This window comes from Arvicanthis niloticus, chromosome 22, assembly GCF_011762505.2.
Source record: "Arvicanthis niloticus isolate mArvNil1 chromosome 22, mArvNil1.pat.X, whole genome shotgun sequence".
NCBI classification, from domain to species: Eukaryota; Metazoa; Chordata; class Mammalia; order Rodentia; family Muridae; genus Arvicanthis; species Arvicanthis niloticus.
The window spans coordinates 37999208-38026311 of NC_133429.1; the positions used below are offsets into that span (position 1 = coordinate 37999208).

Sequence of the window (27104 nt, forward strand, 5' to 3'; positions counted from 1 at the left end):
TCCATATGGCAGTATACCACCCAGACAAGTGAACTAAATGTTAGTTCCTGGGAAAACGTCATAATGTGTTGAACTCAGAAAAACCATAACCCCAGTTTTACCAACAGCCAAACAGAAGATCATCCCAAGATATAAAATAAATACTTGTAAGTAGTCAGACCACATGCAGTTTGCTTCAGTCATCTAATGGTGCTGAAATGCTAACATGTGCTCCCTCTGCAGGCACGCACGCACTCAGGCGCGCATGCACGTTCCTGTTAGTTCCTCTCCTGATTTGCATGAGAACCTGTTTGAACAGGAACAGTCTGCCGTGTACCTGTTCTTGCCCAGTATTCCATACGCCATGGAGAGAAGCATGCGCAGAGGGTAGCTTACCAGTTATGATTGACAACAGCAGGGCCCCAAGTGAGATGACATGTCCACCAGGTGTTATATATTCTTGGCCAGCAATTTCATACTGTAGGATGTTGATCAAATGGCAGACCAAAATGGTCCCACTGGTCACCCCCGTGTCCTTCTAACCCCTAAAGTTGAGAGCCTTAGGATTTCTGACAGAAGTTACCAAATATAAGTAAAATATTTTCTATGATTATAAGCTACAGAGACTATACATGTGTGCAATAGATTTCTTCCAGAAATGTGTTCTGACCAGTGGTTTTTTAAAATAATATAGTTTATACAACATATACTCTTTTTTCAAAAATTAAACTTCTCTTGGTGTGCTTAGGATAAAAAGAATCGCTGTTAGACAGCACCCATATAGATGCTAATGCTGACCAATGACTTCTCGAATCTGACCTTTGACCTTCAGGAGGTCACGCTGTTTGGGATCTACAAGAGAACAAGGAAACACAACCCTTTGTTGAGCATAGGTGTTCTTCTCAAGTGGAGAAGAACATCACAAGGCCTAGCTTTAGCGCTTACAGAAAATGTCCCAGAACAACAAAAGAACCGTAACAGGGCTCCATGTACAGAGAAAGTACTAGAAGTGTGCACTAGAAAAGCCTTGTGTGCCCATGCCTGTGTGCATTATACAGACGGAATATCGTTCCCTCGGTATGAAGGTAGATTTACCTCCTCTGCTGCCTTCCTGCCTCCTACCTATAGGTGGCGCCAGTGAGCCACATAGACAGCGGGAGACCAAGAGCCGCTTTTTTTCCCCCTTTTGTTTCAAAGAACATTAAAGCAGCTGTTTTTCTGTCATCAAAAACTCTACCTGAGACATTTGTAGCCCTTCTAAGATTTAAAGCCAAACCAAATAAACAAGGATCAAGGGCCCTGTAAGGATCCCAAGGCTGGAAAGGAGCCACCAAAAGGCTGTCCTCCCATTTGTCCCTAATTGACATCCAGAGGGGGCTCTGCACTGGTTCGGTCTCATATGCACCAAGCAGGGCTTCCTACTTGAGCCTGCAGCCCCTAAGACTCTCATTCGGTATCCCTGAGAAGGGATTCTGACTGTTCCGTCACTGTGTTCTATGCGGTGCTTGGACGCCTCTAAGCTGTTCAGTCTAAAATAAGATGTATGCCCTCTTCTCTCTATAGAACAGTATGCAGTTTAGTCAGGGGTGGGAGGCTATAGGTCCCTGTAGGACTCCAATTGAAAAGAACTTTCTCCATGCACAATGGCAGTGGAGAAAGAAACTCCAGGAAAAGATACAGCCCTGCACCCCAGGACTTCACATTGGTGAACCCTGGATTCCAGTAACGACGTGGCCTTATCGAGGACAGCCTGGGGGCAAATTGGCAGTACATTAGAAAGTCTGATTAGGAGGGGGAAGGCGACGCGGGCCTCACGTCAGCTGTTTCCCTCCACAGGATACTGGGTGATTCCTGTCCTGGCCAGATACTGATTACTTAAAGCTCAGCCCAGGAGTTCTTGTCAAAAATGATTTCCGTAGTGTATTTTGACTTGCTTAGGTCTGAAGAACTTTTGGAATTTGTTAGGTGTTGAGCTGAACTCCAGGAACTGGCCTGTGGCATTCACTTAATGAGCTCTGGCCCTCTGAACAGACTGTCCTAAGCACTTTGGGGGTTTTTTTTCTTTTTTTTTTTTTTAAATCAAGTTCACACTTCTCCGCATGTCCTCGCCTGACACAGGGAATTTGATAGAAAATGTGTGTGTTGATAATTCAGATACACGAAAGCAAAAAAAAAGTCGAATTTTTATCATATTTTAATATATACAAACTGATATGAATATGATCTATCAGCAAATACAAAACCCTCATAATTACAAAACCTTAGGGATTTGTCAGCATTTTCACCCTGTTTATAGTCTAGAAGAAACCTAAGTATTTAGATTGCCGAAGACTGTTGCTAAAATGAAAACAATATCTTCACAGAAAACAATGTATTGATAATGTTAGACGGTGTTAGACATCCTCGAGCAGCTTACAACAGACCACTCTAAACCAAACGGTTGGGGGGAGCGGGGTGGGGGGGGGAGTTTATTCAGGAGATAAGGCAAAGGTGGAGGAAAGAAGATGGAAGAAGACAGGAGAGAGGGAGAAGAAGAGGCTGGCCATGGCCATGACCACATGGAGAGAAAGGGAAGAGAGAGGGGAGGGGGGAGGGGACAGAGAGGAGCTAGAGGCAAGAGAGTAAGAGATTAAGAGGGTAAGAGAGTAAAAGAGTGAGGAAGGGGCAAGCAGCCCCTTTTATAGTGGGCCAGGCCTACCTGGCTGTTGCCAGGTAACTGTGGAGGTGGAGTTTAGACACAATACTAACAGATAATACCCAACTTTACAAAATATTTGGTAAAATAGTCCCAACCCATAATAATAAGGCCTAAAATGCAGATGTTTTTATTTCATCTTTAAGTATGTGTGTGAGAGAGATAGCTAGCGACAGATAGATAGACAGACAGACAGACAGACAGACAGACAAAGAGAGAGACAGAGAGAGTACATGAATGCAGACCTCTGCTGGACTTTCAGGTAGTTGTGAGCCTGTGTCAGCCAGTGCTGACTCTAGGAACCGAACTTGGGCTCTTCTCAAGCACAGTATCCGGTTTCAACCACTGAGCCTTCTCCCCGGTCCCAGGGAGGTCTGTACGTCTTCCTCGGACATCTCACCTTCCTCAGTAAGATTGTGAAGTACTTTGTGTTTCCAGATGCTCTGAAAATAAGAAGTAATCCCACCCTTCTGCACTCCTGGTGGGGGGTGTGTGACCTAGTACAGCCACTGTGGAATTAAGAATGGAGGTTTCGCGACAGTCTAAAAACAGAAATTACCCCCCAAACAACTTATACCACCGTTGGTATGGTTCTCCATCCCCTGACCGCACATTCTACCACACTCCCGTGTCTGTTGCTGCTCTAATCTAAAGATGAGGGAAGGGAAGCAGCTTCGATGGCATCAACTGGACATCGAAGTTTTGCCACAGGCACACAGTGGAGCTTTGCTCAGGTATGAAGACGATGACATTGTCAGGGAAGTGGAAGGATCTGGAAAGCAAATAACTTTAACCACAGGGACTGAAGAACTCAGAAGGAAGCCCTGACATGGTGGCACATATGTTTAATCCCAGCACTCAGGAAGCAGAAGAAAGTGGCTATCTAGGTGTTCGAGACTAGCTTGGTTTACAAGAGGGGCCTGGGGGAGAAAAGGTAACTGAGAAAAAAAAGAGGAAACCCCACCACGTTATTTTCCTATGCAGATTCTACCTTGTAATGCTCATATGTAAATGTGAATAAGACCTGAAAGGAAATAGAGCCAGGAAATAGTTGCTGAGGGAAGGGGGTGGGGAGCAGAGGACAGAGGTGACATGAAGTAGAAGGGAAAGGTGGGGGTGAGGATAAAATGGGACATGAGGATGGGGGGAGACGGGAGGGAGAATAATCAACTAAATCATACTTTATATACCTAATAAGAATATTCAAATAAACGCCACAAAACACAGTTCTAAAATGTGAACGTGATCAATTTTTGGAGGCCTTTGGAATACAAGTTATATAGGATTTTTAAAGAATTTTTCTTCATCTTAGAAGGGATTTCTATTCATACCAGAAATCAGTAAGCATCCGTGCATTAAAACCACTGGCTGAGATTCCTATTGCAGTTGTTTAGTACATGGTAAAGGCAAAAATAGTATTGTTTTATTCCTTAGGAATCAATGAAGAACGTCATGACAAACAATAAACAATTCATACCAAGCCAGCCTTAAACATCTCTGCTCATTTTTCTTTCCACACTTACATGGCTTGCATTAAAAAAAAAAAAGCACTGGCATGTAGAAGCATTTGAAGCCGTTTTCTACCTTGTTAGGTTGTCAAGCATCCCAGGGATGTGTAGGGAACATGCCCTATAGTGATTTTGTCCTGCATCATTTGGTGACTTTTGTCAGGATGCCCTGAATGTCCTGTGCTCAGATCTTTTTTCCTCCTCCTCCTCTCTCCCCCTCTTCTCCTCTTCCTCCTCTTTCTCCTTTCTTTTCTTCCTCCCCCCTCCCCTTCCTCCTCCCCCTCCTTCTTCAGTTACATTAGTAGCAGTTAAAGCTACTTTTCAAAGCTTGGACTGGAGCCTCAGTGCCCTTCATTCTGAATCTAGTGACTGCCCTTGTCATCTTTGATGAGACTCCTCTCTATACCCCTTGAGTCTGTGCCTGTCATCAGGAAAGGACCATTTTTTAGAACAGAGTGTCACTAGGATCTAAGCATGGTTAGCAAGCTCCTCTGACAGTTAGTGTCCCATTCCGTCACTGTCTCATAGTCTCCCTTTATTTGAAAGGCAGTAAGTATTTTTAGACTTTCTTTGTTCATTATCATATGTTATTCAGAATCATGTCCTAGGGATATAAAGAAGTGTCTTTATGAATATTTCAAAGATCAAGAGTTGTCTAGATAAATATTAGGAGTATTCCATTTGAAAAAAAAACTCTAGTAAAAAAGAAATAATGAATCAACTCATAAAATGATAGTGGGGAAAATAGTTTGGTAGAGACAAGTAATAACTCTCATAGCTGCGGTTAAAGGCTGGTTCTACATATTCCACATACTCACCTTAGAAAAGCATCAATGAATATATTAAGTTTAGGACATTTTAATTTTGTCCGTACAGTTACAGAAGTCATTTGGATAGCAAATTTTTGCTGAGAGAACTTAATGGCTGCAAGTGGCATATCCAGAGGGCAAAATGAAATGCCTCTCATGTTAGACATAAATGTTATTTTAAAAGATCTCTCAGGACTAGGGAGAAGACCTGGTGTGGTCCGACTCTGCCTCAGTTTCCAAGTGCTTACTGCCATGAGTACCGAGGCAATTGTAAGAAGTTTCTATTTTCCTGCATATCTACATAGCTGATGCAGTCTCAGAGTAGGCCTTTGGCCCCCAGAGGATATACAGAACAAACAGTTGGCAAAGAAAGAGAAAAGATTTATTTGTCTTTGTCCTTGTCTTATTTTTTTCATTTCAAATTTTGTAAAAGTATCTTGATTTTCATAATATTTAAGTATAAAATTCCATGTTATAATTTGTAGGTAAATGAAGTTCAGTGGAATTAATTTTTTTCTCAAATTTACTTATAAGGCAGATAATAGGAAAAGATGGAAATTATTAATAATTGCACCTGAAATGTGAAGATAAATTTAGAATATGGATATAATGGAGTTGTACATGGTCTTTTCTGTCATATCTCTAATTTTGGAATTTTAAAAGCTGTTTTCTGTTATAATGATTAAACACTAATAAAGAGGGAATAAAGGGTTACTCTTTCTTAAATATATCTTAAATAATAAAAAAATAATAATTTGCCATACTGGATTAATTAGATAAACTTACATTCCTAGAGAAGTATCTGCATAACCGACTAAACATATACAGAAAACCAACTGTAACCTTGTAATAGTGAAAGGAACTGGAAATAAATTACTATAGGTAGATATTTATCAGTAGATAAATAACTATTTATAAAACTATTTTGCTGCTTTACTAAGTTTTTTGATATATAAAGTAAGGTGGAAAAAAGATGCATAACTATACGGAATGTTCTGATCTAAGATTCATTATCGTTGTGTACATGTGCATAGCTGAAGGCAAAGTACCTAAGAGCCTGTAGTCGTCTGCTGCAGGAACAAGAGTTAAGAGAGAGAAGGACCATGGAGAGGAGCCTTCCTTCTTCTCACCACCATACTAGCTGAAAATGTAGCCCAGGAGCAGGGCACCTGCTTAGCGTATGTGAACCCCTGGGTTTAACCCGCAGCACTGAAAAACAGATTATTTTCAGGAGCCTTTATACATAAGTATGTGTTATCTTTGCATTTAAGTTACATTAATGTTTTCTAGATGAAAACCAACACAGCAGTGTTTCCCTTGAAGTCAAGATTGTGTATCACGATACCTGCTCTACAGTCAGTGTAGTGGTTGCTAGAGCACCAGCAATGTTCTGTGGGTGATAATCTATAGGAAGACACAGTGATGCCGGCCAAGAAGGCATCCATGGATACCTACTTGACATTGACTAAACTGCAGTAGTCCCTCTTACCTGAGCTTTCGACTTTCACTATCTCAAATATTTGCCATCAACTACAGTCCAAAGATATTAAATTGAAAATGCAGAAGTCATCCATGTCACGCAGCCTGGGCTGCCGAGTAAGACCCTGTCTCAAAGAAAAACACAAAGACAACAACAGCAGCAAAGAAAAACAAAATCCTTAGCTGGTTAACTTATCAGGTAAAGGTGCCAACCTGTGTTCAATTTCTAGAACCCACATGGAAAGAAAGAACGAATTCTATACAGTTGTCTTCGGATGTCCATACACGCCATGGCACATGCATGTATAAGTACACATGTGCATATTCATAAAAACTAAATATGTTTTTAAATTATAGAGATCAACAGTTCATATGTATTAAATTTCATCCATTATGAATGGTATGTTGACATTTTATTATCCCTCGATGTCCTGTGTAGACTTAGATTTTTCAAAACCTACTTTAATAAGGGTTCTCAAATGCTTCGACCCTCCTTCTAATCCATCATCCAAAGGTAGGAGAGAAAAGATGGCAAAGAGGACAAGGGGATGTGGACCTGCTTAGAAGTAGTTCTTTGGAGGCAATTCCAATCTTTGTTGTCAGAATACCAGCAGTCCAGTTCACAAAACACGAATCAACAGTGATGACAGGATCCAGCAGAAATAGCCAGGCCTCTACCAAATTGGCACGAGTCAGCCGGAGCAACCAGAACCAGCCAGAAAGCCAGGAGACGTTCTCGCCACACCTCTCTCAAGGAAGTGAAGATCAAAGACAAGAGACCAAAGAAGTGTCGCATGGCTAGCTATGCAAGCATGCCATTTCTGTCTGTTGGATCCTGCTTATACTCTCTCCAAACATCATGTGACCTCTCACGGGTCTGCTTCAGCAAAACATCACATGAGTCTGCATCACATGACACAACTAGAAATTTCTACTTCAGTCTTGCAGAAGACACATGTCATCCTTTGGTCCAGTGTATTCATGTTGTGTATTTACCTGTCTTATCAGTCACCAGATAGCTGCCTCAGTTACTAATTGCAATACCCCATGCTGGTGTTGAGACAACCCTTATATGGTCACCTCAGGTCACACCCATTGCCTACATTATCCAGCTGACGTGGTCTCAACAATAAACAGTGCACCAGCTCACATCACCAGATAGGAAGGGCAAGCACGGTACAGTGAAAGGTCTTGAGAGAGACACAGTCACATAACTATGGTTATAGTGCACTGATATTTGTTAGTTATTATTAATCTCTTATTAAGCCTAATTTATTAGTTAAACTTTATCACAGAGACATATATTTAAGGGAGAAAGTATATATAGTACTTAAGGTGGACCATATCAGGTATCTACAGAAGATCTGGGGACTAACCCCTGTGCTATACACTTTATGATACAGAGACAGAGCATTTGTGTTAACATCCCCCATGCTGCTCTTGGTAATGTGCCGGTGACTTTTTCTCATGTCTCTATTCACACACATGGGGAATTTCATACTAAAGAGTCAATACTCTACAGCTTGGCATCATTAAAGCTACAGGACAAAGTATGTTTCCTGTCTGCCTAAGCTTTTGACATTGCACTCTGATGTTGTCATCTACAAAGTTAGTACTTGAGAATCACTCAGTCGAGTTACAAAAACAAACCGCAAAAGGACGCCATGTAATGTCATTTGAATTGTGATTTCATGTTGGGCTGCATCCATAGCTAGCCTTGGTCACATACTGTCAGGCGACCATAGCTTGGATGCCCCTAGAACCTTTGTGACTAAGTTATACGATGATTTCCCAGGTAAGACACCAAATACACAACATCCAAAGACAGACCTTACCTTAAAGGTCTCCATAGGAAAACAAAAACAAAAACAACAACAACAACAACAAAAAAACCAGTATTGGGGAATGGGCATAAACACATGTTAAAGGGAATTGGCTGATTTCACTGAGGAGGCTGGAAGTCCCCGTGTCCTCAGGGTGACTCAATAGCCTAGCTACCAAAGAAAATCAATGAGAGCCAACAAGCTTGGAATACAGGAAACACTGAGTTTGAATCTCATTTCAAAGACCAGTGCAAGCCAGAATCATTCACCTAAGGGGAAGATGGGATAAGCCCTCTTCTTTTGTTCAGGATGACTAGTGAGGCCTAACGGATTATAAAGGTCAATTTGCTTTGCTAATATACTGGTTTGAATGCTGATTTCATCCAAAACTCTCTCATATAAATACTCCCAATATCTAAAACAATGGCTGAACATACTCATCTCAGTCCAGATGACACATAAAGATATTAGCCATCACAGAGAACCAAATGACAACTGAGATAGAAGGAAACCACTATAAATCATGTGTTTGATAAAGATGTACCATCTATTATATGTAAAAAGCTTTAGATCTAAAAAAGAAGGCCAGGCAAGTTCAAATTAAGCAAAAATCAGAACAGGTATTTCTTCTTAGAAGATAAATGACTGGTAAATGCAAAAAATATCATCAGTATAATTATAAGAAAATACAATTGAAGCCCCAATGAAATTCTACTTCTCCTTCACTTGGATTTCTATAATAATGATAATAATTTTAAAAATTACAATGGACTGTATTGTAAAGTGACAAGAATGTGGAGAAATTAGAAACTTAATACGTTGTGCCTGGAAATGGTAAGTCGTCTATCCACTTGGGAAAAACATTTGGTAGAGCTTCAGAAAGTGAAATGTTGGAGCTTCTGGCATAGTTCAGCAGTAGAGGACTCACCTAGCATACTCGAAGCCTGGGTTCTCTCTCCAGAAAGACAGAGGAAGGGGAGGAGGAGGAAGAAGGGGGAGAAGAAGAGGAGGAGGAGGAAGAGAAAAGGGAGGAGAAGGAAAAGGAAAAAAAGGAGGAAGAGGAGGAAGAGGAGGAAGAGGAGGAAGAGGAAGAAGAACCACCACCTCCACCACAGACTGATTGGATGCTATGGCATGATGATTTATATCTAATTATAATAGAACAATAAATTTTAATTTATAAAATTAAATTATAATTTAGTTTTATAAATTAAAAAAAAAATGGAACAACCCAAATGTCTATCAGTTAAAAGCCAGATGAGCAAACTGTTATATGGAAAGTAACAGAGAATTTCCAAGTGTCCTGACATGGAGGGACCTTAGTGACATCATGCCAAGTAGCAGAAGTCAGGCAAATGCTATGATTCCAGGTGCACAGAAGGGCCCAGATAAGCTAATGTAAGGCGTGTAGCTCAGGGATCCGCTTCTTGCTTAGAATGTCCAAGGCTTTAGGCTCAGTCCTCATTACTAAGAAATGAGTGAGCCTGTAACTGCAGAAAGTCGATGGCATATCTAAGGCCTGTGTAGAAGAATCCATAGGGAGGAGGTTGTTTCCTTTGAGGGTGAGGAAAATGTTTTAAAATTTACTGTGCTGACTTCCTTCCTTCCTTCCTTCCTTCTTTCTTTCTTTCTTTCTTTCTTTCTTTCTCTGTCTCTCTTTCTTTCTCTCTCTCTTTCTTTCTCTCTTTCTTTCTTTCTTTCTTTCTTTCTTTCCTGGAATTCATGGTGTAGACCTAGTTGGCCTCGAACCCACAGTGCTGGGATTAAAGACTTATGAAACCACATCTGGTCTGTGACACGTCTAATCCAACTCAGTGACTCTTCTAAATGTACTCGGTTCCGCACTTTAAAAATGTGAACTTTCTGGAATACAAACCACACCTCAACAAGAAAGAGGACTGTATACATGACTTTACTTTTAGACCAAAGTTGTTAATGGCTTCTAAAACATTAGTCAGAAGTTGTTTCCAGGTAATTTTTTTCATTCTGTTTATTTGGCTGAAGCATGTATTTTTATTTCTAGAAAGGAAAGGGCTGCGTCTCCTATTGGAAGCATCAAAGTGTAGTCTTCATGACAAATACCAGGTCAGTCCTTAAAATGTATATGATATTTTGAATTCTTGGATACAATGTAGTCAATGAAGCATAGTGAAGGCTTCCATTTTGTATCCTGCCCACCATGTGTGATGCCAGCACTGAGGCAAAGGACCCTTGAACTTCAAGGCTATTTTGCAATTATCTTGCTTGTGGATGGATAGGAAAAGACACAGGAATAACAATGAGTTATTACAAATGGCATCCAGGTGACAAGTCTCAGCCACTGGGGGAGGGGAGGAAACCTATTTTAACTATCCTGTCAATAATTTATATTTAAACTTCTATCCTTATCTCAGACGGCAGTGATAACATGATTGTGTGTTTACACTGTCGGGAAGGCAATCACGGTGGTCGAAGCATACATTTTATCAGGAGCACAACCCTTCCAGGTAATTGGCCTCTTCCTTCCTTCCACCTGAGGAGTGATGGAGCTTTAAATACTGTCACCGACTCTTTACTGGCCAAAGGGAAGCAACTCCCTGCTCTGCAATTCCCCGGGTGAAAGGCCAGAGGCCCCTAGAGGGCGGAGGTCACCCTGGTGTATTCACAGAGTGCCTAGCTGAGCAAAGCCCACGGTTGCATTTGTGGGTGGCACCCTTTTCAACGAACACAGAACAAACACAGGAATGGGTATTCAAGTAAATTATTGTTCTTGGCTGAACATTTGGGGGAACTTTGGAAACAGTAGATTTTCATAATTTTCTACTGAGAGTTCATTTTAGGTAAAGGTAGATCTTGGGGTGTCTTGGCAATTACATAAGCTATATGTTTCCCTCTTGTTTAATTTTATTTTATGTATATTGGTATTTTGACTGCATACCTGTGCCTGGTGACACAGGAGGTGGGGAAAGGGTGTAGGAACCCCTGAAATGGGAGTTACGGGTGCTTGATAACTGTAATGTGGGTTCTGGGAATCAGACCTAAGCCCTCCAGCAGAGCATCCAATGCTCTTAACTGATGAGGCATCCCTACAGCCCAGATACCTGCTTCTTATAGCAAAGAACTGAGACCCTGTAGATACTTGTGATGGATGTTAGACAAGATCAGATCCTTCCAAGGTGCATAGACTCTGACCTTAGAAGTAATTACTTTTTTTTTTTTGTCAGAATCTAATTAAACCTCAGCCGTCTCAAACTCTCAAAGTAGGCAAGGCTGACTTTCAATAAATGATCCTCCTGCCTTTACCTTCTGAATGCTGGGATTGCAGGCCTGCTTAGACATAAGACAGAGGCTGAGGATGAGAGCGTAGCTTTCCAAGCACTCAAGGGGCCCTAAATTCAATCCCCAGCATTGCATAAATCAAATGTCGTGGCTCCTACCTATAGTCCCAGAAGTAGATAGGGGAAGATCAGAAGTTCAAGGTTTCTTCAGCTACAAAAGGAATTTGAGGTCAGCCTGAACTACAGACCTTGCCTCCAAATCTATCAAACAATCAATCCATCGGTAGATAAACTCTAGCTCTGTATTCCATACTGGCCTTGAATTCCAAATATTCCTGTCTGCTTCTGGGATGGCAGGTTCTGGGATGGCAGATACAAACCTACATATGGTTTAGATACACTACACTACTCTTTAACACAAATCATTCTGTTATAGGACAATTTTTTTTAAAATTTGTGAAAAGTAACTTTATAGATGTTTCTCTCTTACAACTAAAAACAAGTTTAGGGACTTCGTATGAAGGCTGGAAAGAATTTGTGCCGTAGCCTACCTGGCCTGTAATCTGAGAGTTCTGGAAACTGAGGCAGAAGGATCACAAATCCAAGGGGTGTTGTGTGTGTGTGTGTGTGTGTGTGTGTGTGTGTGTGTGTGTTGGGGGGGGGAGTTAGTTCAAGCCAGTGTACACAACCTAGTGAGAACTTGTCTCAAGATAAACAGCATGAGACCTCGGGGTACAGTTTGGGGGGGGGGGGCATTTACCTAACATCCATAGCCTCAGGCTTAGCGGTTTGAAGTTCTACTGCTTCCCCCCCCCCCCCCCCCCCCCCCCGCCGTGACTAGACCATTTCACACTTCAAGGTGCAGTAGGTGAAAGCTTCTGGTTCCACAAAACCTCACCAGCGCTTCCTTCCGTCTCCATTACGGCCTCCCATGGCATTCAGAGCAGCTTCTCCTTGTAGTTCTATTTTGGGGATCTCTTCTTGTTGAGATATGGATTCCCTTCCATCGGTCGTTAAATCTATCTTTATGATAACCTCTTTTTGTTGCTGCTGCTGCTGCTGCTGCTGCTAGTTAGTGTAACTTTGTAGAGGATGGGGGATGAGAACCTTTGTTCTTTTTCAAGATTATTCTGCCTAGAAGGTTCTGAATCTTTCGTTGTTAAGCAAATGTGACCCGTGGAGCTTTTGTGTATGTGACTTCCATCTTATTGAAAAATTTCTCTAGCATTCCCACTTTGTTGAGAGCCATTATTTTAAAAAGAAAAACCATGTATACTTTCTGATGATGAGTGAGCTAGCTGAAGTCGGCAGATGGCTATGACGACAGATGGTCAGTACTGAATGGATTCCTTGGTAGATAGATGTGTAAGCAAGTGGGGAATTAATTTTATGTGCTACTTACAAAATACTGGGCATATAGGCATCTATTTCCATGTTCACGCTCATATAAAAATGAGCTGAAATTCAGGTTTCTTGTTTTGGAAAGATTGCTTTCTCCACTGAGGTGTAATTTTTCACATCGTTGTACGAATGAAGAAAACCTGAAGTTGGAGCTACCAACATTCTGTTCTTCTTCTTTTTTTTTTTTTTCAAGTGGAAACAGTCTCCTCATCATGAGTGACAACCAAATGCCAGAAGAAGATACAGATGAATTATTCTTGATTTGGAAACAGTGAGGTGCATTGGATTTCTTTTGTGTGTGTGGAATCTTCAGGGGTCTTCAGGATGTTACAACTAAAACTTCATAGATACTTATACAAGTTTTACACCAGATCTTAAAAATAGCATTTCCTATACCTGCACAGTCCAAACTTCATTCATTTTTGCCTATTTTAATTGTATCTTATGCATTCTTTTCTTTTCATACAGGGTCTTGGTATGCTGTGCTGGGTGGCCTGGAGTTTACAACATAGTCTAAACTAGCCTCCTGCCTCAGCTTACTAAGTGCTGGGATTACAAGTGCGCCCTATCATAGCTGGTTTTTACTGGAAATTTTAAAACTTTCATCTAAAGTGATCCTCCAGTTTGCATATTTCTGAGAGAACTGTGCAAGCCCTCAGATTGCACTGCCCTCTCCCACTTACTTGTGACCGGCTGTCTACGTAGACAATGAAAGTGTACTTTTCACGTGCTAGGGGATACAGAGGAAGAACTGAATCTCTGCCTCAAGCTGTTCACACTGCAGAGAAAAGGCATTTCTGGTGAATATGATAGATGTGTATTAGGAATAAATTAGAAAAATTACTCTGGGAAAGAGCTCCTACACTTGGCGGTATGAATCTAAAAGATACAGATCTGAATTAAGATATAGTTCATGCCTATCCAGGCACAGACAGGGAGAAGCTGGAGAAATACCCAGGAATAGGAAGAATTACATCAAAGAAGCTGGACAAAGGCTAAAATTAAAGATATTTTTAAAATGAAGAAACTATCCCCAATAATAAATGGAGTAACCTCTAACATTTTTGGTGACTGTCCTTCAAGTCTTTGTGACAATCACTGTATGTATGATTTCAGAGCTGACCACTTGGTATAACTGGGTCCTGTTCTTCTGACTCTGTATTTCTCTAATATTCTTCAGTGCCTGACCCATATGTAACAGTAACTATCATTTGCCTAATGCCGTTGTCCTCACAGAGGCTTACTACTGAATAAGCTCATCCTTTCTATTTCATTCTGAACTCTGGCTGGCTAGTTCAACTCAGCTACTGTGGCCCAAACTCCTCCCCAAGCTGACTGATTAAAACTCTACTTGTGACTGAATTGCTCTGCTTGGCCTAAAACTAACTGACAATCCGTTCTAATCTGCTGGCTCCTTCTCACTCTCTGGCTTGCTCTGTCTTTACCTGCAACTTGTCTCGTTAAAACTGTCACAGTAAAACTGCCTCCTTCCCTCCCCTCTCCTCCCCCTAACCCCACCCCTCCAATCACTGACTCTATAGAACTGACAGACTAGAACTCAGAGATCTGCATGCCTCTGTCTCCTGAATGCTGGGATTAAATGAATGTTCCACCACACATGGACCTAACTTTTCTTTACCTGAAACTTGTTCTATACCAGGCTGGCCTTGAACTCAGAGATCTGCTTGCTTCTGAGTCCTGGGATTAAAGGCATTTCTGTATTCCAGCCAGAGCAGCCATGTTGCTGGATTAAAATTCCTCTACACCCATAGATCTCACATACCCATATCAACACAAGAATTACCATATGGCTATTGCTACAGTTACTCACAAAAGTATTTTGTGTATAGGATACCAAGCTGAGAGAAAAAATGACAGACTCATCTTTCTTTACCTTTTATAGTGTGAATTAACCCTTTGGTTGTCATTATTTTTGGCGGCAATCTAGAAAGTCTGAGACCAAGAATGTATAAGTCGTGCTGCAAAGCATTGATATAATTATTTTCCAAGGCCAGAGTGTAGAATATCATGTAGCACGTTTATGTTATATATTTCCTATAGCTATATTTCCCACATGCATGCGTGATATTTTGTTGTGTGGGAGGTATTGTTGGGGATTTTTGTTTGCTTGTTTTAGTCTTTTGATATAGAGGCTTGCCAGACAGCCCTGGCTGGTCTACATCTTGCTGTATGGACCAGGCTGATGTTGAACACATGGAGATCCACCTGCCTCTGCATCCTGGGTGTTCTACTGATTATTCTAATTTTTAAATAATAAATTTGCCCTGACTTATAAGATATAAAATATCAGATACTCACTGGGCATCGATAGAGGGTACTATCCAGAATTTAATTGAAAGTAAAGAGATGGGAGTCGGGGAAAGGGAAGCATATTGTGAATTAAGTATCCTCAAAACTTCGAACAAAATAGTGGCAGAATATAGAGTTATAAACAGCCAGTCCCACGGGGAGAAGCAGCGGTCTCTCCATCTTTACCTTTGCTCTGCAAATCAGCAAGGATTTACTTTTCTAATTTTCCTTCTTAGTAATTGTGTCTTCTAGAAAACTAAGTATGTGAACAATTTGAATCAGAAGAATTAAAATACCAAGTTAGGTATAGAAGGCTTTAAGCTCACTATTAATGATGAAATCCAGATTTAATGTGGTCATGAGTCATAGGGGGAACAGTCGGACTGAAGGCTGTGAAGTCCTCCTTTCAGATGTGGGCGCCATGGAGACATTTCTACACAAATCACTGTCTTAACCATTGGAGCTGTGTACTTTTCCATTCTTATTCCAAGGCTTGGATATAACCCGCTGCCAGCATTTCTCACTGGCTTGTCATTTCCTCAAGTAATAATTGAGACACACGTTTGCCTAAAGCACAGGCCGGATGATGGGGTTTGCTTCCTTTGCTTCTCTCCTCATTTAAATTCTTGGAGGACACTGAGTGAGAACGTGCTAGAAGTCTCCATTCTTCTCCACCCAGTGGCCAGTGTGAGGGGATCAGCCTTGTGTAGAAACTCCCCCTTCTGCCAAAATCCAGCTTCTAAGGGCAATTGTTAAGTCCCTCGCCTCCCAGGAGAGTAGATGTGAGGTCTCTGACTTAGCCCAGCCCTTACAGTGCTCATGGATCTTTAGCAGTGTTTGTCTTCCCGCCTCGTGGCTGTTAAGAACAGCAGTGCAGACACAGACATTTTCAACAGAGTTGTTTATGTTCCCTTGGCTGAGACCAGTGTGGCCCTGGCTCATAATATTTATGTGTGTTTTCCTTTTGGTTTAATTGTAATTAGCCTGCTGTTTGCTGCATTTCTCTTACCTTGCCTAAAGAATTTGCTTTTTCCTTCCATTGTTTGCACTGGTATCTTTTGAATTTCCTCCCGCCTATTTACTTTTTGGCATAAATAATAATTGGTGCTACAGGCGAACTTGATAAAGTCTTATTATTGTGTTCCCTTTTGTCCACCAGCGATCAAGAGGCATAAAAAAACGTCTAAGCCATTTTCTTTCTCACTTGCACAGCAAAACAGAGGCAGCGTTTTCAGGAAGAGCTCCTGTTCGTACTTTTATTAAAAGTCTAAATCGCCTATTATTTTTATGGATATTTTTTCCTCTAAACCTATCTTAATTTTAATTTTTCCAAACATAAAGTTTGCCCTGTTTGTGAGTTATCAAGTTCTGCCTTACTTCTACTCACACCCTAGTTTGTGACATTTACTAGAAGAAGTTCATATTATCTTGGTTTAATAAAGTCGTATTTTCCACTTCAGACCAAGTAGCTAGTTAAAAATCATATTTACTAAAGCACATCCTTTTCTAAATGTTTCTGTAAGTTGTGTTAAAACATACTGATTTTAGCTATCCAGGAGAAAAGGAAGAGAAAGAACTTGGGAATTCACCTTTGACCACCGACCCAAATAAATTACTAATAGATTAAATGGTTGTCCTAGTTAGGGTCTCTATTGCTGTGAAGAGACACCATGGCCACTCTTATACAGGAAAACATTTCATTGGGGCTGGCTTAAGGTTAAGAAGTTTAGTCCATTATCGTCATGGTGGGAAGCATGGCAGCGTGCAGGCAGGCGCGGTGCTGGAGAGGCAGTTGAGAGTTCTACATCCAGATCAGCAAACAGCAGGAAGAGTCAGCCTCTGGACCTGGCTTGAGCTTCTGAGACCTCAAAGCCCACTCCCAGTGACACGCTTCCTCCAAGAAAGCCACTCCTATTCCACCAAAGCCACACCTCCTAATAGTGCCACTCCCCATGGGCCTTTGGGACCATTTTTATTCAAACCACCACAGTGGAGTAAAGGAACTTGCCACCAGGGCGGAGCCCATGAGCTCCTTCCCTAGAATTCAAAAGGCAGAGAAAGAACTAAGTCCAAAGTTGTTCTCTGCCCTTAACATATGTGCTGTTGAACATAGAAGCACACACAGTAGATAAATGTAAAATAAAGTCAGTCACTATGTATTCAGAAAAATCAGTATGCTTAGCTGAGCATAGCTATAAACTTTAAACAATTTTAATGTTTTAAGGCAAACAACAGACTGGCATTTGTCACAAATGTGTCTGAAAAACAATGTCACACCACAAACATAGTGGAAATACAACACAATCTAAAACTTAGGAAAGAGAGGGCCAAAAAAACTTCTCAAAGGTAAAGACCTAAAAATAAACAGTGAAGATTATTTAATTCATCCATCTTTCTAACCAAGGATATCAGAACGGTAACAACTAGCCACTCTTGTTGATCTCTATAAATTAGAAAGATTTTAAAGTCAATTTAAATACTAGTAAACATTATAAATATTAGTTACTTTAACTCCACCTTCAATCATCTACATTTTATAAATTCTCACAGTGAACACATTGTTTTCATTGGGCTATATTAAAACATCGTAACTAGAACGTAGCTATATAGTTCAGCTCTTCACTCCAAACAGACTGTAAGTCACCAAATGTGCCAGTTAGTTTTTGTGAGTTGGTCCCCTTCTGATTAAATTTCCTAATGGCACCATATTTCAATTAATATAAATATTGTTTGTTCCTTGAAAGTAAGGACTCACAAAAGCAGAGATCTTTTTTCCAAGCCAACAACAGCCTACCATCTTATTTTACGACAATCATGTGAGAGTTATTAACACGCACGATAAGGCTGTTCTGTGGCAGATGCTCTTTGTAGGGTCAGCCTGTGTACATTTAATTCTGTAGTTGAACTCTGAGACATAGTCTGAGGCAGTGATCTGAAGTGCTGTGGAAGTGTCTAAGACTTAGGGCAAATGGATTTGCCGTAATAAAGGCAAAATCTAAGACAGTCGGTTACCAAAATGTATTTGTCTTGAGTGGCAAATGTGTAGGTTACAGCCATTGATTTCAAAGCATTAAAATATAATCTTGATTTAAAAAACAATTTGCAGTTCTAGTGGGAGTGCCCTAAAACAGATCCCTTAGAGAAATGCAAGATGTAAGGCACGCACGCGAGCAAAAATACAAAGTATTTTTCCGTTTATTTGATTTGGTACTTGTTTGTTTGAGATAGACTTGTGTGGCCCAGGTTAGCCTCAAAACTCCTTATATAACAGAGAACGACCTTAAACTTCTGTTCTTCCAGCCTTTATCCCCTAACCTCTAACCTCTAGAATTTCAGGTATATACCATCAACACTTGATAGAAAAGGTTTATCTAGAAGTCACAATATCTAAATTTATGTACACACATATATTTTAAAACTTTTGCATTCTGTTTTAATGCAGTAATTTAAACTATGGTAGAGATTGGTATTTTAATGTTACTATGTTTTAATTAATAAATAAAGGAATACTTAAGGCAAAGTTTATACTACTTTGAACCATGTCTACATTGTGAAATGGCTAAAGCATTTAATGACTGTTTTGAACTCCCAGACATACATATAAATATATGCTCTTCTGTACTACATATGATTTGTCCATTCAAATGTCTTCACTTTTTCTGAAATTCATTTAAAATTATTAATCATCCTATTATTTCTACAATAAATATGTTTACTAATAACATAGGACATGTTCTCAACTCAGAATTGTTTACAATAAAATTGTCAATTTCCTACAAAGGCACTATGGAGCCTTGCTGTAGTCAGTCATGATAGCAAATATATACTACATATCTGACCCTTATTTCTGGAAAAACCTCATTGAACTGTGTTCTTGTACAAAAAAAAAAAAGACAATTTATGTGACCAAAATAATATTTAAAATTCATGTATAATAAAGCAAATTTATGAATCCTTAAATGTAATAACATTCTTTTCCCATGTAGACGAGGGTCCAATGTATCTCTTACACTGGACATGAGTAGCCTGGGAAATGTGGAGCCCTTTGTGGCCGTCTCAACCCCCCGGGAAAAGGTCGCCATGGAGTACCTGCAGACAGCCAGCCGAGTTCTCACAAGGCCACAGCTGAGGGAAGTCGTGGCAAGTTCCCACCTACTTCAAAGTGAATTCATGGTGAGCTGGCTCCTTCTTACTCTGTCTAAGCACTAGGTCTGTATCTGGAAATGGTGCTGTCTCAAGCAGCTGACTGTGAGCAAATGGTTGCCGTGCAAAAGGTGAAGAAGTGTCATAGGTTTAGATAGGCCTCCTGTCTTACCTGTTGATTGGCTGTTGAGGCTGCAACGCAATTCTTAACTGACTCGGAGTTACCCAGCTTGAGCGTGTAAGAGCCAGCAGTGTGCAGTACCACAGGGGACTGGAGCAGAGAGAGAGACATTTCTAGATTAGGATTTAGCCTTTCTGTGATCACGAGGAACTGAATTATTCTGGTTTACTGGAAAGTGGCAACAGTTGAGCCTCAGAAACACAGAGAGGAAAAAAGGTAACCCCACAGATTTTAATACATGTTTAGGAAATGGGGTTTACGCTTATTTTAGAAACGCCACTGGGTCTGCAGTGGAGAAGGCACTGAAGGGCAGATTGGAGGCTCAAGAGGCAATGCCATGGAAACCAGAAACCAGAAGGTGTCAACAATATAATACTCTCAGAGAAATTGAGACAATGTGTAACACGGAAACAAAACATTGGTTTTGTTGGATGAGGCAGCCAAAGTAATGGAGAAGGGACAGATAGTACTCGGGATATTTTTTTTTTCCATTTTTAATTTAGGAAACACAATTCAAGAAAGACCAAGTGCCAAGTGTGGGCTAAAAATAATAATAAATGCTGTATGAGGTTATTTTAGAAAAATCAATATTGCATCATTTTGCATGCAATCAATATTGCATGGTAAGACACTACACACAGAGAATAAAGTTGGAGAAGTTCGTATTACCTGAGGGGAGTACTCACTTTTTAGATGACTTTACACCAGAGTTACCCAGCTTGAGCTATATTGATCAAATATAATAAATAGATGGTTCTGGGGTCAGTTCAAATATTTGGCATCAGAGTAGTGGAAGATGATCAGTGGTGCGTTAGACTCCCCGTTAGAAACACCAACTGTCATAACCTCCAAAGCAAGATGCCACAGTGTGTCCATTTTTATATGGTATGCAAATTAAACCTAGAAATGGAAGAGCCAGTTAACATCACAATGCCTAGCATCTAGAGCCTGTCCTGGGGCTATCAATATGTCTCTATGAAATACGCCTTCGGCATAGCCTACATCCCTGAAAGGAACGATGAGGCCAACACGGAGAATGACAACGTGGGGTCCTGACAGGCTGTCAGCGTGTGCCTGAGAATGGGAAATGAAAGAGAATGGGATGACAGGGTTAGACATGTCACCTTCTCTAGCTTTGTCAAAGCAGACACACTTGGAATTATCAAAAACGAACATGTGTGTTGGGACTCAGGTTAGCGGGCAGAGTTAGCGGGCATACATGAACCGCCGAGTTTGATCCCCATCACCATATAAACCTGAAATGGTGATGCACACCACTCTAAGTAGAGGAAGGCAGATTATAAGCTCAGGGTCATCCTTACCTCCATAGCCAGTCTGAGGAAAGCCAGGGCTACTTGAGACCTTGCTTAAAAAAAAAAAAAAAATCCTTGAATACTCAACAATTCTATTTTTTTATTTTTGGTTTTAATGACTTAGAGCTAAGAAATTTAAATGTTTCCGTGGAGTAGAGATGGTCTTAAATGTCTAAAATCACAAAAATTAATGAAATGGATTTTTTTTATTAAAAAGGTTCTTCTTTGTATCCAAGTTTTCGATTTGTGATAGAATCTGGCTTTTCTCAAGTTTCCAGATCGCCAGACTAAGAGGACAACCTGGGTGAAGTTCGGGATGAGTTTACTCATTTCACTGTTCAGTTATTTTTTGCCAAAGAGAACTTGGACAAGAAGAACAGGAGAAATAGGAGGCAGCAAGCGAGTGCAGTCAAAGTGCATTATATACATGCATGGAAACAGCGGGGTAAACATGCTGTTTTATAAGGTTAATGCGTGCTAATACATGCTGATTGAAATGAGAAAAATATTTCATAAGACTGAAGGATTTAGTTTTCTTCATCATCCGATAGCACCACAGTCATTTTATTGAATTTCTCCCTGATTCATTCAATCTATTTAAGAACTTTAAGAAATACTGTATTTCTATAAGAAACTCTTAAAATGCTTGCCTATGTCCTCTTGAAGTTCCTGCCCATTTCTTGAGCCTGATCATACAATTTTCCGTCTCACGGGTGGGACTAGGACCAGTCTGTCCTCTAACTAACTCTTCCTCTCTGACCCTCTGAGCCACGTGATCTATATTCTTACAAGCAAAGAATGTTATCTTCTTATTAAAGAGAAGAAATGTAGATCCTTTTCCTACAAGTATTCTGTTTATAACCACAAATGAAACAGTGCAATTATAAGGACTTCCTCAAGAAAAAAAAAAAAACATTTTAATATGGATCAACAACAACAAAACCCTTCCACGCTTATCACTCTGGGAGGAAGTTTTAATGAGTCTAAAAGAATCACAATTAATCTTCATGCAATTTTTTGCTGATCTTATAAAAAGTTTTTTAAAGACATCAAAAATCGAATAAAATAAAGCTGGGCAGTGGTGGTAGGTACGTGCACTTGAGGTACAGAGGCACTCGGATCTCTTCGAGTTCAAGGCCAGCCTGGTCTACAGAGCAAGTTCCAGGACGGTTAGGTCTATACAGAAAAACTCTGCCTTGAAAAACAAATAAACAAACACATTAATTAATTAATTAATAATTAATTCATTTAATTTTTAAAGTTGAACAAAGTTGAATATATTGTTTTTTTTACAAAGTATTTTCCTAACTGATGCCACAGCAAGAGGCTTACTATCTGACTGTTCTCTCTCTCTGTAGTAACTACATATAAAACAATATTTCCAAATACACAGGGTTGTTTGCTAGTCATTACCTTACAGGCTGTATTTTATCTACTAAGATTCTGGTCAGCCAGTGCACTAGTCTGTTGTTTTATAGATAACTTTGAAGTCCAGTAGACCACAGGGTCAATGCCCCCCTGTGTAGATGTTCTTTGTGTCAGCGTTAAATACAAAAATTGAATCATTTATTTTCCAGGAAATACCAATGAACTTTGTGGATCCCAAAGAAATTGACATTCCACGTCATGGAACTAAAAATCGTTATAAGACCATTTTGCCAAGTAAGTTTCTTGAAACGATAATTCGCACCATAAATCAAGGTCGCCTATTCAGCTCTACCTCACCCTCTTCCCAACCCTCACTACACTCTCATAGAGTTGAAATATATGTCAAGACTAGGCATCACTAAAGTTATCTGAAGTTGAGTAACTCTCTTACTACATTCGTTACAGTGACCAGCTCACAATTCCAGAAAGAGCCATGGTTCTAAAACACTATTGTGTTACACATCACAGTTAACCAATTTTTTATCATAGAGTTAAATAATTCCATGAATGAAGAAGAAAGAAACTGAATCTTGCCTTGGACCATGTATAAAAATTAATTCAAAATGGATAGGATATTTGCATGTAGATAGAAGCTAAGGGGGAAAAATGAAAGAAAAAAGGGAGGAGGGAAGGAAGGAAGGAAGGAAGGAAGGAAGGAAGGAAGGAAGGAAGGAAGGAAGGAAGGAAGGAACGAAACAAGAAAGAAAGAAAGAAAGCAAGAAAGAAAGAAAGAAAGAAAGAAAGAGAAAGAAAGGAGGGAAGAAAGACAGGCGGGCAGAAATTCTCATTAGCTTGAAGTAGCTTGTGGCTTCTTAGATGACACCAAAAGTTCAAACCACTAGAAGACAGAGGGAATGAACATCACTAAATACAAAAGTTTCATGTTTCAAATGTCATCCTAAAAGAATGTGAGATAACCCACCAAATGGGACAATAGTTACAGAAAAAACTTTGATACGAGACTTGTATATAGAATCTAAAAAGTATTCTAACAGCCCAATATTAAAGATGACAACACAATATTTTAGGATTTAATATTTTTTAGTTTTTGAAATTAAGATATAGTTCTATCATTCTCTCCTTTCTCTTTCCTCCCCACAACTACTTTCGGGTATCTGCCTTGCTCTTTCTCTCAGGCACATAATGTCTTTTTTTTTCTTTAGGACTGTGTGTGTGTGTGTGTGTGTGTGTGTGTGTGTGTGTGTATTCCTAAAGTACAACCTGTTCAGTCTGTATAATGTTAGTACTACACCAATAGACATGCTGACATGGAAGGAGACAAATCTCATGACGTCCTAACCTTAGGCAAAGATCTACAGGCAACTAAGGGACACTGAGAACAGGATAGATGGTCTTGCCCAGGAAAGAGCTCTCTGACTGGCTATCTATTGCTAGACTGTCAGCCCTGAAATCATACACAACAAAGTCATTTAAAAACAGGGAAGGTTACTCCAATAGAAACTCTTCACAGAAGACATACAGATGACCAACAAGCATAAAAGATGACCGGTATTATTATTCATCAGAGAGCTCAGAAGCAAAGAGAGACATCATTTTCATATCCACCATGGTTATCATTATGATCCAAGTAGACACAATAAAATGTGGACAAGAATGTAGAGATATCAGAACCTTTAAATGTCACTAGCAAGACCGTAGAGTAGCTGGTACATTTGCAGTTCTTCAACAGCTAAGGTTTGATGGGTCAGAGTAGAGGGTTTACCTAATATCACAGGACCTTAGCCTTGGTTCCTCTTACCACAGAAAAAAGTTATTATATAAATTATATGTCTTATTAATATATATGACCCAAGTAACACTCCTAGGCATAGACTCCATGAAAATGAGACAGGTTCATCCAAAATTGTACATAAAATATTAATAGTAGCATGGTTTATAATAACTAAAGACTAGAAATGACACAAATGTCTGTCAAGAGAGGTTGATGGGGGATCAACACAATCAAGATTCATTATATAAACATATAAAAATTTGACATAAAACACATTTTTATAATTAATACGTGTTCATTTTTAAAAAGGAAAAGGTACTGAGTTTTTAAATAATATTAATTTTATTAGTTAACTCATAAGATACTAAATATATTTTTATATTTGTATTAATATAAACATATTAAAATGAAATAAGTAATAATTACTATCAATGCTGTATATGGGTCTCCTTCTCTGGCAAAAATCATCCCACTGTAATGTACTTTTAATGAGTCAAAATCATTAAATCTATTTCTTAAGGCATAGATATTTTATTTATGACTATAATAATTAGGAGGGAATAAAAAGGACCTCTCTCTGTCTCTCTCTGTCTGTCTCTGTCTCTCTGTCTCTGTCTCTGTCTCTCTCTCTCTCTCTCCTAAAATTTTCTCTAAAATATACCAAGAATTAAGTAATCAGGACTAATGTCCCACTGCAATGATTATATGTCCTCTGGTTTCAAAGAGTTTTCAGTTTGTTCTGGTTGTTTCAAAGCCCAGCCTTCTCTGTTTCCTGCCACAGATGATATCAGACAACAGCTACAGAATCTGTATCAGCTTTTCCATTTCTAGAACTGGGTGGGCTACTTGGTCCAGGATATCTGTGCTGACAACTGATGCTGCAAATGATGGATTTTCAGTGGAAAGTATCCGTAGCCCAGAAACTTCCACCCTTGTTTCCTAAACAATAACTCAAAATAGATAGTTTAGGCAAGCCACACCATTGGCTCAAAGTGTCAGAGAAGACTTTAATGACAGACATAGCCGTTCTTTGTGGCTTGTTTTAGGCTTTAAGTCATCATAGAATTGAAATGCTATATATAATGATAATTAGCAAATGATCAGGACTTTAAATATCGTGATTGCCTTTACTGTGCTAGCCCATAATAAGCTCTTTGGTTTGAAGTTTGTCCATATATGAATGTGCTGGTAAGGATATCTGGTTTTGTGGGGATATAGATAACCAACAGTCAATTGAATTGTTGCTATTTCTTTTGAGAACAATGTCTAGCTTAGAATAGGCTAAGTAGTAGATTAAGGGCAAAAGTCAATTTTGGGTCAAATTGTCTTGCAGTGTAAACAAATATTAGAGATAAATGTTCTATTCCAAATCACAGAAGCAACAAGGGAAGGACCAATATGCATCAACATGGAGGGACAACACACAACTGACATGTGTAATAATGCATCATATATATTTACTTATTTATATAAATGTAAAGCAATATAGACACAAAACTACAGAGCCCTGTTTACTCTGGCCACTGTTTCCTACTTAAAATGGTAATGTGTACTAAGAACTCTCAATAGTGTTTTCCATATGTATTAGATTTAAATGACATGCTTATTACACGGTAGATATGCCAGCAAGTGAACTCCTCACTAAAGCAACAACTTCTGTAGCTAAAACATGATGCCAGAGTTAGGTCTCAGTTCCCACTCTTACAAAAATCTTAGTGTGTACAGGCTACTTAATTTTTTTACCACCCTTCCTTTATCCCCCAGCCCCAGGGGAAAAAAACCAGGGGCAACAATACTGTGCTCTAAATCTATTGAAGACAATCAACATGCAAATTCACTAGTACAGTCCTAAATACTAGATTAATAACCAATGTTAGATTCTATTTCCTTCCCTACCTAAATGATGGTGAGTCTGTCATTAATTTATCTAGAAATAAATCCCAGAAAATAAGTAAACACTGTCTGTATAGAAGAATCCTGTTTTAAATACAGACTATTAAGAGGCCCAATTTCTCTTTTTATTTTCTCACGGTCCTTATACATGAGCTTCCAAATCATCCCCATCCTGCCTTGCTGAGATGGGCTCTCCACAGCAATAGGAATGTTCGGTATTTCTGATATAAAAGCCAAAATGTAACAATTGATCTCTTGCAGTACCACTAATGTAACTCGGGACTATATGCAACATTTTGTCTGATGCTGGTTAATTAAATGTAAGTAGCCTCAGGTGGCTAGGGGCTGCCATATTGGATGATGTGGTCCCGGAGTCATCTCTCTTTTACAGTGAAGTCCAAGATGGGTCATGAACACCTTGACTCTATAGTCAGTCCTGCCCTTTCCTCCACCCATCCTATTCCTACCCACTGGCTTTGCCCAGGGCTCACGGGAACACACCTTTCCCCATCTTGCCATTTCTCTTTCCCTGGAGCCTCAGATGTATTTCTGCCTGGAAGGAAAACCCTAAGCATACAGTCACCTTTGATAAAGTCTGTTTTGTGTCCCTTAAAATACTGGTCCGGTTTCATTGTGTCTGGTAAACAGAAGACTACAGATCGCAGTGGGTATTTTAGTGAGACTGGGATAGACTCATAAATATACACTTGGTACAAGAAATCTTTGATGTTTCCTCCCTAATGTTGAGAAGGAAAAAGAAAGCAAATGAGTGGAGGAAAGACATGAAGAAGCAGGAAATAAGAAATGAAGAAGGAGTCTGGGAAGAAACAGGAAAGAAAAAGGATTTGGCTGGAAAACTGCTCTCCCCTGCGTAATCATATGTAGTACCTTGCTTTAAAAATAACAAGTACTTGAACCTTAAATACATAGAAATTGCTATAAATTGCTCATTTTTTCATAACTATAACTTAGCTTCATGGAGAACCACTTCTGAGTTAATTCCCTGTAACTCATATGTTCCGTAGACATAATGCCTGAAGAGAGTGGGGGCTCGTCCTCAAGCTGGGATGGCTTGAGGCCTCTGTGCAAACATCTGTCAATTAGTAGACACTAAGACAAGCACACTCTTTCTTGTCTCCCTTGCTAAGAAAAT

At 39.7% G+C, this 27104-nt stretch overlaps 1 protein-coding gene across 5 annotated transcripts in view; it reads left to right on the plus strand.

Moving 5' to 3' along the window:
• Nucleotides 1–27104, plus strand: part of Ptprr (protein tyrosine phosphatase receptor type R) — a 234994-nt gene that overhangs the window by 170538 nt on the left and 37352 nt on the right. For all 5 annotated transcript variants that reach the window (XM_076920260.1, XM_076920261.1, XM_076920262.1 and 2 more), the window contains 2 exons: nt 19248–19434; nt 22476–22560. In XM_076920260.1, the coding sequence (XP_076776375.1) occupies nt 19248–19434; nt 22476–22560 (272 nt within the window). The remainder of the gene's footprint in view (nt 1–19247; nt 19435–22475; nt 22561–27104) is intronic.